The sequence below is a fragment of the Cyprinodon variegatus genome, unplaced genomic scaffold (assembly GCF_000732505.1).
Source record: "Cyprinodon variegatus isolate N-32 unplaced genomic scaffold, C_variegatus-1.0 Scaffold85, whole genome shotgun sequence".
NCBI classification, from domain to species: domain Eukaryota; kingdom Metazoa; phylum Chordata; class Actinopteri; order Cyprinodontiformes; family Cyprinodontidae; genus Cyprinodon; species Cyprinodon variegatus.
In genome coordinates, this window is record NW_015150538.1 from 1116150 (window position 1) to 1131406 (window position 15257).

The window sequence follows — 15257 nt, forward strand, 5'->3', positions numbered from 1 at the left end:
GAGCAGCCTCAAAGAAAGTTAGCAAGAACTGTTCAGCTGGACTTTTTCTGAATAGTTTACTTGAAGGATGTCATGTGTGTTATAGTTTCTGAGACTTTTGGGCACTGAGGCACTGTTTCTCTTCCTGTTTGCTCACTGAATATGAGAATGAACGTACATTTTTACAAGTGAATTTAAGCGAATTTGTGTCAATGTAGGCATCGTTAGTGGATGTTAAATGTTTGCATTGATATATTGGTTGCATGTGATTAATTTTGACATTGCCATTTTTATATGTAAGGCATAGAAGTGATTTTAGCAACAGATATATCCAAGAGGATGTAGGTGCTCAGTTATCAACAGTGGTTGGTGGCAGCCACATGTTTTTATTTGGTGTTATTGGTGATGTGAGTCTGAACTGTATCTAAAAACAGGCAGATCTCACATGCAGATGCAGTTTTTCCATTTTACTGTTAGAATTACGCTATTTGCGTAGACTCAAAGTTGTTCTAAAGATGGCGTTAGGAGGGGCTCTGTAGTTTTGTCTCTAAGGTTGCTGTTTCTCACCTTTTAATGTCAAGTACAAACCTTGATGAAATTAGGAGGGTGAAATACAGATGGTTTTCAAATGAGTTTGGTTAACTACTGTGTCCTACTAACACCTTAGATCCGTTTGTTAACCTGTTATTTGTTTTTAACACGCACTTTAAAATTCGGGATTTAATTTTCAGGTATTGTAGGACTGATTTGTTTACAGTACAGGCTCCTAGTTCAGGAGCAAACAGACCCACAGCTCACCAATTCCTAAAAGCAGTGGGAGGAAAATAGATTTTTGTTGTTGTAGTTTTAGTCTAGATTAAGCCACATTTTAACAGGGGGCAACTAATTAAAAAAGTCACATTGTTTTGACTTTATGAAGAACATTTTTGTAGATTTTGGATGTGATTTGTTGAAGGTTCTTAAGATAGAAGGCTAGTAGGAGTTAATGCCATGACAAGACAGACTTCATTTTCATCAGCTTTTGGTGTTACTTGATGCAGTTACAAAAAATTGATCCCATGTCTATCTATCTGTCTACAATGTATTCTTTATTAGCTGTTATTAGTATTTTAAAAAAGCCCTCTATATTTTAGAAAAACATTTCTCTTGTTGGTCAAGACTTGGCTATAAGAGATTTTGCTGATATTATCAAATTTAATTTTAGGGAAATAACAAAAAATACCATAAACATGTGTTAGAAGAGCACATTAATTCCACATAAAACAGTACATGAACAGTCATTCTAACTTTGACTAAAAAGACTTTGGTTATTATATAGAGTTTTTGTTGATGACTGTTTTGAATTGAATAAAGATTATAAAGATATTGGTAAAAGCAATTTTTTCCAGAAATATCTGTTAGTTGTAAGGTGCTTATTAGCTTTTTGCTGGCTCAGTTAGTCCAAACCAACACACTTTTGTGTTTTGGGGATTGGCTGAATTATAACATTTCGTTTGTGGTTGTTTTAGGGAAATAAGACGATTCAGCGTGTGTCAGTCATTATATTCTGAAATGGTACAAGTAAACATGTGTCCAGATTGAATAATAATTTTGAGCCAATATAAACGTTGCATTAGAATTACTTTCTACTTTTAAGCAGCACACATTTGAACTTGATCAAGGAGTTTTGCACATGTAAATGTGCCTGTTATACCTTCTGTCTACAGTACTGTAGAATAAGATTCAGGTGGTTACCTGGGTATGTTTGTGAAGTTTTGGCTTGTTAATCCGATCCAACATTTTTGGATTTGAAATTAAATCTCAAGGGTCTTTTTTTTATCATTTTGAGATGTGAAAATCATACAGCAGTGGAAAGGCGATGTGATGTGCCATCCGTTTGTCATGTTGCCCTTCTCTAATCCCAGCCAGCAGGCCTTGCCTTTATGGGAAGGCTGTTATGCCTGTGGTCTCCCACAGCTCTGGGGGTTCGTGCTTCGTCTGTGTGTGTGTATCTATGCAAGAGTTTGTGTGCACATGTGTGTTGTTGCCTTGACAAATCTATTCAGACCCAAACCTCCATGTCTCCATTGGTGGTGATAGTGGAGTTGTAAGGGATGGTGGAGGGCCCTTTGAAAGACTCCCCTCCTTTCTCTCCCTCTCCAGCCGCCTTCAGCCCACTGCTCCACAGCCCAGCTGACATCTTCCTCCAGACAAACTGAATGAATTAAAGAAGATACAATGAGACACTTGATGTAGCAGTCAAGAAGCCCCACTGTTTCTGTGCTGCTCTGCGCTGCTTTGCCCTCAAACTCAGACTCAGAGGAGAGCACATCTAGGGCAAAGGAAAAGATCTAAAAATACACAATATGCCACTGTTTACCAAGATGACTTTTCATCTTCCCTCAGTACTAAAGCCCCCAGCTGCCTTTCCTCTTTCCCCTCTAATCTCTTGACTGATCTTTCTTCAACCTTTGTGGCTCCACTTTTTCTGTATCCTTTCCAAATAAAGTTCTTTGATTTATGTGACTAAGCGTATGAATCAGAGTGAAGATCATTTTTTTTTTTCTTGTTTAAAAAATACCGAAATTATTTCCATTAAATCTAAACGTAATTATGCAATTCTAGAATATAGAAAGATAATTAATTTCAATAACATCATTTTTACTTTAGCTACTTTTATAGATTGCAAATATTCTCTTTTTTTTTAAGCTTCAAAGGAGAAAAACTTTGCTTGAGAAGATGGATTGTTTACAGGGGATGTTACTTCCATTCTGGGTGACAAATAACAATCATTTTTGGTTCATTTTACAGATAATTTCTTACTTATTATTCTTTCATTGGATTTGAAGTTTAATCTAAATGAGTAGACTAAGGCTTTACCGAACAGAGAAAAGCAAGCTTACATTATAGCTACATTTAACAGTGAGATAATAAAATGGAAATCTTTTCTTTTGTTTTGCATCCTCCAAGTTACTATAAGAATGGATTGGATTGTTTTGCCTAAAGAGCTGATGGATATAATAGGTTTTGTCAGCAAAATATTTCCTACTGCATCTATTCAATACTATTAAAACTTTGGCATTTAGGTATCTTAATTATGTAGTTATTTAAAATATAGATTTACAAATATAGGTAGATTTTATCAGATCATTTTGTCCACGTGTTGCACTTTTTGGGCTGTTTTATGTAGAAATGTTTTCTTACTTGACAGAAGAACTTACGGTATGTTAAATCCGTCCTTGAGACCTATAACTTTCAAAACAGTCTTACTTTTTTGCAGACCCACAGAGTTCTGTTGACACTATTTGATTAAACTACATATATTTTTATAATTTCCTCTGCCAAACCCTAAACAATTTCAAAACATCTGCATGTTTTTACAATCTTCTTTTATTTCTTTTAATTTGTTCTCTATGTTTCTACTTTTTACATACCAGTGTGTCAGTTTGATGGTATTACACCAGAAATCTCACAGATTAGTTTGTCTTGTCAATCATCTTGGGGGATGCAGAATTCAGAAGCACGTGTGCCTTTTTTTTTTTTTTTATTGTTGTATTTGAGTTTGAAGGGTTCACAACACGTCTTTGTTGGAAACCCTCCCCCGAAATGAAGTCACTGACCCACACACAGAAACCTTTCTGCACACACATGCACGCAAACCACAGTAATGGCTGTCAGGGGGCCAGGGTGAAAGTAAACAAGGGCAGATAAGCAGTGAATCAGAAGGACGCCAGCTGCACATTCTAATCTCTTTACATTTTTTCTTTCTTCTGTGGAACTTTTATCTTATCTATGGGAGCGTCTTCTCTAAGAATTCCTTCTCAGCCTCCCTGTCTCGTTTCCCTTATTCCCTTGTTTTTGTTCTAACCCTATGAGCCAGTATCCTGGTCCACACAGAGGTAAACACAGTTTAATGTGTTATCTACTTACCCAGTCAATAAAATCTCAGAGCTTGAACTAAAGATATTCATATGATTTATTAAGGTTACATGAGATTCAAACCTTTTATGGGTGGATCACCTAAGTGTGAGGTAACACATATAGACCAGGAGTGATACACAAGATGGATGAAGACAGCAACAGCAGATAAAGAGCTCTCCTTCCCTTTCTGACAGTGGAGATGTCAACCACAAGGGGTTTGAGGAGAGTTGGGGTGTTTGCAGGGGGTTATGGGTCAGCAAACGGGGCAGACACCCTCCCCTCCCAGGGCAACCACTGATCAGCCATGGTAGAGGACCTCAGCTCTGCACTGCAAACAAACGGCAAGCTGTCTGAGCAGCATGTCACAGAGCTTTTAATTGCTTGTTCTTGTCTCTGTCTCCTCTTCCCCCACTGTCCATACACCATCACTACTTCTTTTTGCACATTTCTGTTTCTTTTTCTCTTCTGGTCTGCTCTCTGTTGTTTCTCCTTCTTTGGCAACATTGCAAGACTTTTCTTTCTCTGTTCAGAATGAGATTTTGTCACATTTGTGATTCCGCATTTCAGTGTTTATATATTTTGGTGTATAATCTGTAATATCTATTTATAGACTGAACCTTTAGGAAACTTTTTATAGAAGTTGTTCTCTATCCTTTATGGAATCCTAATATACTGAAGCAAAAAAAAAAATAATTTCCCAGATACCTTTTAATTTTTTTATTATCTTATTTTCTTTCTTACAGTACTGCTGTAACTGGGTATCGAGTCCTGAGCCATTGGACACTCAGCTTGAGCCCATGCTTCCAGATTGCCCCCGAGTTTCTGCAGGTAATAATCTAATATTCTGCATCTAAACAGCATATTTTGAAACATAAACACTGAAGTACTGGGTAAGAAACCTAATCAATTTAAAGACATTGGTGTAACACAATATTATAAACATGTAACAAAAATGATTTTGTAAGTAAATGTGAGTCAAGGTTGCATTTAGTGGCCTTTGAAGACAAGTGCTACAATATGTACAACTTAATGAGTGTAGTTGGCTATTTAGCACCACACCTTTGCAGAAATAATGGGATTTAAATGGCAACTTTAAAGGGTTTTAGATAGGCTAACCAGATTTAGATTGACATTACGTATAGTTTTCCTGGATATCAAATGGAAGAACCTGTAGCGATATGAGACTTTGTGGGATTTCCCAATGTAGTTGAGTGGAAATATTTTGATAAACAGTTTGTGTGTTTGAAATATTTGTCTTACCAATAAACATCCATGGACATTTTTTGTTGTATTTTAACTTGGTCACTATAAATCTGTTTAGGATTTCTAAGTGGAACTAAAGATGCAGGACTTTCAATCCTAAATACATTAAGTATAACCAACAGCAATAAATTGTTAAACTGCCCCAGCTGCTCCGACTTTGAAATAATGGTTTTATGGATTTGATTAAAATATGTTTTCCTTTTATGTAAATGGTTTAATAAATGATAAGTAATAGTGCACATTGCATAGCAGTGGGTCAGGCGCTTCTTATGTATTTGCTATTATCCAGAATAAAAACATGTCCTGAAATAGAATAACAATACATTGAAATCTAGAATGCGTATGAATTATTTTTGGGTTGATTGCATCTATTGCTTCTAACTTCTCTTTGCAATAGAAAGTGGTTTAGTTTTTATTCATTTTTTTTTTTTTATATCTGTTTGTGTTTGTATTTCTGTTTGCGTCATCTAAGGCAGTCTCATAAGCCCAAGTTATCAGAGCTGACTTAGAATGATCATTTACACTCAGAATCCTAAGATTTTTTTTTTTAAACAAAGATACACAGAGAATTTCTCACAGAATGTTTTTTTTTTCTTTTTTTGTTCTTCATCTTTTTCATCATCCACTCTGTCTCCTGTATTAATCCCCTCTTGTGGTGTTTGGCCTCCTGTCCTCGCACCCTCTCTGCGGTTCACTGGCCTTGATGATTTCATGTCTATCATGAGAATGTGTCCTTAATGTAGGATTAGGGATGAAAGCTGTAATCCCCAACATGACTGTTGATAAGAGATGATGATTGTGATGTCATCTGAAGAGCAACACACATTTAGATATGCACACAGTTTAAACCATAGGGAAGAGTCAAGCCTTAAACAGGAAGCAGCATTATCTGTTATACCTTCTCCAAGCCCCCTGATGAACTCGGCTTTGATTCACTATTTGCTATATAGACATCTCAAACACTTTCCTTGCTTTACCTTAAATTTTTTACATTGCAGCCAAAACAATTTTAGCTCTTAGTTAAGCTTTCTGCAATAGATAAACACAAATAGCTCCATGTTAGGAAAATAGAGATAACATGATGCTTAGTTTGAAAAGATTCATCATGAAACTTTACTCTGGTCCCGTATACATGGCTACCTAAACAGACAGGTCTTAAAGGGACAGCAGGATATACTGAAGGCATATGGTGACTTTAAACAAGCTGCAATAATCCCCAACTTAACTGGAAGAATATGTTAGTTATGCACCCCATGACTTATCGTAAAATTGCGAAATAAATCTACATTAAAACAATTAAAAAGCTGACACTGCACATCATTATGAACACTCTACCCACTGTGACACATGGGGGAACATCTTGCTTTGGGTATTTGTGTCTTCAGTAGTAAAAGGTAAGCTATTAAAAGCTTATGGAAATATGAATGGATATAGCTAAATGCACAGTGGTCATGGAAAAAACTTGGCTGGGGAACATTCGGGACAGGAAACAGGTCTAACTTCTAAGATGCTGACCCAGTGCCTACAGCCAGAGTTACATTGGAATGCTTTAGTTTAAGCCACATAGCTATATGTCCAAATAGTGCAGTAAATGATCAGATCAGAATTCAATTGCTGTTTAGAAACACTCTACATCCAATCTACAGAGCTGGTAGAGACCTGTACTGCAGCTGTAAGTGTATTGAAAGTTGGCTCTACAAGCTGGCGAGTTAAAGGAGATAAAAAAGGTTGTAAAACCTATTGAAAATGACATATAATTTGACTTCCACTCCACAATTGGTCTCTCCTGTATGGTGGTATATCACAACAACTCCCAAACAAAATATAAAAAGGTCTGAAGGGTTGAATACATTCTTCTGTCATTCACCGTTTCCATCCCCACTATGGTTCATACCTTGTAATTTTATTCCCCTCAAAGCTCCTCACTGCCATCATAGTAAATGTATAGGTCATCTTACACATGCTCCCCATGTCTGTGAGTACATCTCTAACGTTGCTATCTCATCTCTTTAACTGAAAACGGCTTGTTACACATGGAGCGGTGTGGGTGGGCAGCCTGAGCATCTACCAGTGAATCAGCTCCTTGAAATGTCATCTAGCGTTCAGTACAAAATGACTGCTTTATTTCATGTTCAAATGTCATTTTCCTTTCCTTTCCTGACTTCTACATCTCAGTGACTGCCGTCACTCAAGTGACAGCTGCAGTACAGCCAAAGTAGTGAGGTCACCGTTTTTAAAACTTTTGCCATGGCCAACATTGTCCAAACACACTGCTGTTTGACACGGCATCATTTTGGTATGTGTGCACTATTGACTTGTGTTATGTTGACTCCTGCTACTTTAACTGGGCTGAAAAGATCTGGGTCTCTAGCCCACTAAGAGAGCTGCCAACTCAGCTTGTCTCTGGTCTTTTGGTGGCAGCCTCTGATGTCAAAGGTTGCCTCAGTCATCTTTGTGTCCTTGGCAGCCTGGCAGGTTCACAGGCAGCGGCCATTGTGGTGAGAGTTACAGCAGAGCAACAGAGGTGACAAGGTTGAGAGAGGGTTGAGGGAAGGCTGTCAGGGCATCGTGGAACAGAACTTCAGTCAAGCCAAATGCCACCATGGCTGCTGTTGTCTCTGTTGCCATGGTGTTTTCCTGTGTGAATGTGTAAGTGTTAGTAATTGGGGCTAAAGATAAAGCTTCTCAGTAACAGAAAATAAACCAGTGAATCCTTGCTGTCATGCCCAACATGCATGCACACATATCCAGGGGCTCACATCGCAATGTGAACTGCTGCTCTTGTATGTAGCCAGGCAGAGCTGGGCCTGAGGCAAGTCTGGGGCTGGTGTGGAGAATGGCATATGTTCAGAAAGATTCATTCGAAAACGTCCCTGGGCTAGCAAAATATTTAATGTCTATTGGTTCTGCAGCATCATGGGAAAATGGGATAAAGTCCTAGGTTTTTGCTTCCCTTCCGCTGACTTTTTTGTACTTCTCTCCTTCCCTTGTTCTCCATGTATGTTCATTGAGATAGTTTTCGAAATGCTAGCAAACTTTTGGAGAAAAATGTTGGAAGGAGCTTTATAGGGTCATGCAATAATATTCATAAAACATACTAATACCAACCTTTTAAGATATTTGTTTTTTTTTATTCTTCCACTTATTAGTTTTGAGCCATTATGTGTTAAAACAATAATATATTTTTTTTTTACAGTTTTTATGTAAAAAAGTGTTAACAAAATCAAGAACACTCAAGCCCTTCAACTTTTCTAAATGACGTATGGAACAATCATCTGAAGGGATAAGAAAAAAAATCGACATGCAGGCATCTGCTGATATCAAATTTTCTTGCATTACAAATAGGGGTGTAAATCACATCCATCATGGCGATTCGATTCAGTATCGATTTCCTGACCCAACGATTCGATTATTTTCGATACTCAAGAATACACCACGATTCGATTCGATTCGATTAATTGGTTAATTTTTTTTTTATTTTTTTTTTACACCTTACAGGCTAAACAAAGTTTCAAGTTTGAAATAAATCAATGAAAGCTGTAATATCATTATGCATTTTCTTTAGAAACAACAGCAAATAACAGAAGTAGAAAAGTTGCATCAAAAAATACTGCAAAAATACTGCACAATATCAGTGTAATGAGTTCAATGCAATACCTCGGCTCCAGAGAAACTGTCCAACATATTTTTTTTAGAATGTAATAAATATACTCAGGAAAGAGAGATGTTGCGTAGAGAGTTAGACAGAAATAAAAATAAACTACATATAAGGGAATTGTTTCAAAGGTCATCTGGGGATGTAGTTTTTGGTAGTATTTTTAAATTTCTAAGAAGAACAGGTATTTTAGGGAGAATATAATAGTTTGTCTGGTCCATACTCCATTCTGGAAGGTGGCGGTAATGCACCTATAAGTTGTTTGCCAACTGCCATTAAAAAAAAAGAAGAAGAAGTGACGACGTCACCGCCCCTTGAGAGACGCTCCGCTGCACCTCTCCCAGATTGTAGCTGACCGCAAACAGTGCAGCAGACAGGAGGCCGGCTTGTTTTGTTTTTATGACCGAAATTGCTGAAAACAACTCGTGAAGTTTGACCCGCTAGAAGAGCGAGGTGCGCGAGAACGCTGGGAGCCTTTTTCCAGCTGAATCTCCGCTCTTTTTTCCCTCATGTCCCTCCGTCGTCGGACTAAACTCGCCCCCACTTCCTCATTGCCTTGGCCGTATCTAGACCCACAGTGTGTAGCTCAGACCACGCTTCAATACTGAGCATAATTTAAAAATGTCTGTGTGAAGCTTCCTGCAACACACTGCTGTAAGAGTATAACCAGGAAGCGCGGTAGGAGGGCAAAATAGGTTTAGCGGCACCGCAGCACGGGAGGGAGAATAACGCCCAGGAGCAAATGGATAAAAATAGACCGGAGAAAAAAAAAACATGAATCGATTATCTTGCGGACGTGTCGATGCATCGGATCGTCGGCTTTTGGATCGATGCATCGATACAAAACGATTATTATTTACACCCCTAATTACAAATATCTTTAAATTAACACTTAGATCTGAGACCTTTGTCACACCCAAAATGAGCTCATCTATTTTTTGATGGTTAGATTTTTTTTATTTGTTGTTCTACCAACATTAGCTTGGTGATACAGGGCATATTTCTCACTTTTAGATCAAAACAACCATGTGTTGTACGTAGGTCATTTAGCATTCTGTGTAATTAGTCAGAAAATGCATATTTTACCACCTTCATATAAAGGTTCTCTGATGTCCAACATCATTGTGCTTTCTTGTTGCATTTATCTCTGAAACCTTAGAAAATTTGACCTGTACTGTATGTGTTCTTAATCAGCCTGCACAACAGAGGGAAACATTTCATTAGAACTGCAGTGTACAATATGAACATTGTAAAGTGTGGTATATTCAGGGGGTTGGATGGTAAGACTGATAGAGATGATGGTGCAAAGTATGCTGAAAGTCACAGAGATGTTAAAATATCATAATTACAGATGGAAAAACAGGCAAAGGGGAAATGTTGAATATTGTCGGCGCAATTCTATGCTATATTATTGCTTTCCCACAATATTTAGTATCATACAGCTTTTTTCTGTAAACTAACTTCCCCTTTATTTGTTTATTTTCTCATATATTTTCTCAATCTTCCAAGTTTTTTATTTTATTCTCTCTTTTTCCATCAAACGAAAGAATCTTACATGGTCAGGTCAGTGCTTGGCATTTGGTACTGCCCTGGCACATCAGACTAAACATGATATGATGGAACCAGTCCTCTTGTTCACATGTTTCCCTTGCATGTTTCAGGAATGTTGGGAGTGTGCGTACAAGCCAGAGATAAGGATGTTTTGGATTATCCCAATGTGTTTTCATTAAACTCATTAGACAGAAATAGGGATTTGATATTTATTCATGGTTTAGTTTTAGTTCATTCATATGTATAGCACAGGTCACCAACTGAGATCATCTCAGTACACTTTATACAAAATTGTATACTAATCAAATATCAAATTCAAGTTCATTCCCATAGCAACACATTTCAATACAGTTTGGTTTAGTTTCAAATCAAGTTAATATGGTGACAATAAAACAAATATCAAATACAGTTATAATATGTTGGTTAGTAAAAGGCTTTCTGTCTAAAGAAAGTGGTGACAATGTATTTTTTTAAACAAATAATTTGGAAATGATTCACGTTTTAGACAAATAGTAACAGAGCAATGAAAATACCATGCTGGGTGTAAAGGATGTTTTAGTCTATGATCTTTTTTTGATGGGTTGTTTAATCAAGGAGTTTGCTGTTTCAAATGGTGGGAAACCCCCTTTGCCAATAATGCGCACATACATAAGCATGCACACATACACACAACTTCCTCTTAGGTGATTATTCATTGTCCAGGCTGATTATTAATTACAAAGAGAGAGCTCTCTGAATGTAAACACTGATTAATGGCTAACAAAAGTAAGTTAATGTCTTACCTGTACTTTAATTACCATCCCTGCTCTCGTACAAGCATTGCCGCTTAAAACTGTAATTAAGCATAATGAACTGCAGAAAGGGACTTCCTTCAGATTTCATCTGCAACTATGTATACAAGCTGATACACCCCCTGCTATTATTTTAGAGTGGTTTACAATTTCGGGGCTTTCTGCATATTTTTCTATAACACAAGTTAAAATAGTGAAAAATTCTGGTCACAATTTCAAAAATGGTAAGTAGTAGCTATGCAACTGACCCAACTAAGAATGAATTTTGGATTGCTTGGAAGCAGACTTTGATCTTTCCTCTCTTAAATTAGTGTATTTCCAAATGCATTTAGTGATATGCCAAATAAAAAAAAATGAAAAAGAAGTCCCTACAATGAAAAAAAAAAAAAAACATGCTGACACATGCAGTGACATGCCAGGGCTCTATCCTGCTCTAAGTTCATCTAGACTGCTATACTCACCTCCCTGATCCACGCATTGCTGACCATGAAACACTCTAGCTGTCTGCACTTCTTCACCATGCACACATGCACATACTCACTGGCACACCACATCTGATGAGTGTTTGTATGCCTAAATTCTTTAAAAGGAAACCTAGGCCCACTCGGATGAACCTCATGTCCTCCCACCAGTGTTTTTTCAGCTTGGTGAGGTGGAAGTCTGCTGTCTCGTTGGAAGATCACAAGCAAATGTGTGTGTGTCAGTGTGTGTTGTCTTTATTTTTCTATGTATTTGAATGTTTTCTTTACTCAGCCAGCTCATGTTCAGCTAATGTTGCAGGAAATCGGTAGGTAAACTCTGGCGAACCAGTCTTTAACCTCTGACCAGGATTGGCTGAGGTTAGATCATGCTTTTGTCTGGGTCACATTAGTTGCAGACCAAATCATAATAATTTAGAAAGAGCTGAAGTCAACGATTTCAGACTTTGTGTAGCTAATAGTAATGGCTGTGAGTAATTCAGTGATGCATAAGGCTTAGGCTTGTAATAACCTTTGATCACAACTTTCTCAGATAAACAGAGTACAATTAAATAGCTCTAAAGCAACACTAGCAAATGCATACATTTCTAATTATGCTTACACACTCATTAAGCATTAGCTGAGAGCTTCTCCAAAGGCACACATGATACTTTCTTAAAAAGGCAAAATCAAATATCTATTTAGCCTCCGTCCTATACATGTCTTTCGCTCTTTAATTTACTATCCATAAGTAGCTCATGTCCTTACTGTAATTACTTGTACTCAAACTCATTGTACTCATTGTACTCATTGTCTCACGCTTCATTCGGGACCAGGTCGTGGGAGCAGCAGTCACAGCAGGGACTTACAGACATCCCTCTCCCCAGACACCTACTCCTGGAGAAGCCAGAGGTGCTCCAAGTAAATCGAGAGCTTCTCCTTTTCACTCAGCTATCGCTTCCCCATAACTGACTGATACAGCATTTGCAGTATAGCAGCAGCTGCACTGATCCTTCTATCGATTTCCCACTCCATTTTCCCCTCACTCATTAACAGAGACCCAAGACACTTGAAGTCCTGAACCTGAGGCAGGAAGTCTCTTCCCAACTCCAGGTTATTCTCATCAGAGACCGAATGGCCCCTAATAAGGTGCTGCGACTCTGTACTCCTGAAGCACCCTCAACAGGACACAGTGAAAGACATGGTTGAATACCTTCTACAGGTCCATAAAACACATATGGACTGGTTGGGCAAGCTTCCTTAAGCACCCTGTTCAAATCCCACATTATGACAAAAAGATTGAGGTGAATGACATCACCCGGAACGGCGGAGCCGGCGTAGGTACCAGACCTGCTTCGGTGGTCAGATCTGCTCAGAGCTTTGCTTGATCTAAAGATAGGGGCGGACAAATAGAACATCTTAAAATTGACTTTCATAGAGAATTTAGACAAAGAAAAACAGTTATTTTACTTGCAGAAAATGAATGGTTGTTGTTGGCACAAAGTTAAAAGTAGTGTAGCTTAATATGGCTATCTGAGCAAGCTAAAAGAGGTTCCGTAAAAGTTCAAAAAATCCACTGGACTTGGTTTCCAAGATTTGAAGACGTTTCGCCAACTCTCCAGGAAGCTTTCTCAATTCAAATGTCTGGATCCGCAGTGAGTTTGAGTGTTATATAGACAAGGCCTTGTATTGCTAGGAAACATGCAAATGGTAACCGATGAGTGGATCGTTTGGTTCCATCGTTATAAAATCACTATGACCTAGATGACTGAGAATCTTCATCAACTAAAAGAGGTTAACCTGTTAGCTACTGTGTAAAGCTAGCCACAGCGCTACTCAGCTCTCCCCCTTTATTTCATGGTCTAACAGTAAATTTGTTCACCAAAAAAAGATTTTTTTCAGCTTTATCAATCAGGTAAAACTTCATCAGTCATTAAACACGCTAACGGTAGATATGCTCCCGACCAGACACATGGACACTGCACCCAGCCAGGCCTGGGGTTGGGGTTAATCGGCAATCACCTGGTGGTCACGTTTTTCCTTGCAGTACCTGTCCAGGACTAGCCCAAAGGAGTGACGCAAGGCCATCCCTTAATGGGCTCACCAGCTGCAACAGGGAACCATGAGGGAAATGTGCAACGGGGACTGGGCAGCCGTGAGAGGCGGAGGCCTTGACAGCTATATCCATGAGAGCAGAGTAATTACTAGGTTTCTAAATTGAAATGTATTACTATTTGTAAATTTTTTACATAGGTCTAAATATCAAATCTTATCATGTGTTATGTCTTTCTTCTGTTAGTTACAGTTTGTAGTGACTAATTGTCATAGTAACTTGGATCTGCCGACTGTGAAGCTAAGTATACTTTGATAAACTGTACTTTGAAGAATTTTGAAAAGGAAATCCTTCACAAGTTCTCAGCAGTAATCACCTTGAACTTAGGAATATGCTTTTCTCTTAAGATAACAGCCCTAAAATACAGATCCATTAAATTAGAATTTTAACAAAAATATTATTTATTTCAGTGAATACGTCACTTAGTTATACAAATTAATTAAATTAAATTAAAAGATAACGAAATAAAATAGAAACTCATAAAATACACAGGATTGAAATAGTATATGAGACAGATAAAAATAACAAATGGTAAAACTGAAATGTTGGCTTATGTTAGGATTATATGTATTTTATGTATCTGTATCTGCCCAAAGGTTTTTATTTTTTTTTAAAGTTATATTATTTTTCCAAATGGATGTCATTTTAACAGTTTTTTTTATTGAATATGAATTACACTATCATATTGGGATCTCTTCAAAATTGAGTTTCAAATTAAACTCATCTGCAGAGAGCATGGATTTCCAGATGCCTCCAGGTATATCGTCATGTGGGGAATCTTAAAAGGAATTCAGTATAGTGGTGCATGAAAGTCTTATAAAGTTTTGTTAAGTAAAACAAAATCACTTCAAGATAATAAAAAAAAAACATTTGAGAAAACAGAACTATTGAGAATTGTGTTTAAATTTCATTATGAATAATATAAGTTAATTTTTTTTCATTGTTAAGGATTTGGCATAATGAAATTAATTATCCCTGCAGTAATAGAGAGAAGGACACACTTTTCTGAGAACATATGACGATAAAAATTTTATCACTTTTAAAATAAATTGCTTTAAAAACTGAAGGTTAAATTGATTGTACTTCTCTAGAGATGTGCCTGTGAATCATTGTAGGTTTTTTTTCCTCCTGCACCACAGAAAGTCTTTCTTAGGGGCTTAGTATTATCTACTGTTGCTCAAAATCTACCTTGCATTTCAGACTAAGAAAGGAGAATATCTAAAGGATCCAGAACTTTCAATCAATAAGTGAAAGTTCAGCAATGTTCAGTGAGACGCTTTTAATATATGCCTCACTTCATTAAGGATTTAGAATCTCATCTCCATCTTAGTTACCCAGCCATGCCCTTGTGTGCCATTCTGTTTCACTCTTTAGTAAATCCTCCGATTTGGCCACTTGTTCCTTTAGTACACACCCTTCAACCAATCACTTAGACAAAAGCTGCAATGGTTGAGAGCCTTGAAAAAATGTATCATACATCCTAACTTTAAAAAAGAAATGTTGTAATGGTGCTATCACAAATATGGATATATTTCATTAGCATTTGT

The 15257-nt window shown here is 37.4% G+C and overlaps 1 protein-coding gene across 1 annotated transcript in view; it reads left to right on the forward strand.

Annotated features, from left to right (window-relative positions):
• Window positions 1–15257, forward strand: part of fam172a (family with sequence similarity 172 member A) — a 189942-nt gene that overhangs the window by 128625 nt on the left and 46060 nt on the right. Inside the window, exon 10 of the mRNA XM_015373311.1 lies at window positions 4623–4707. Coding sequence (XP_015228797.1) covers window positions 4623–4707 — 85 coding nt within the window. The remainder of the gene's footprint in view (window positions 1–4622; window positions 4708–15257) is intronic.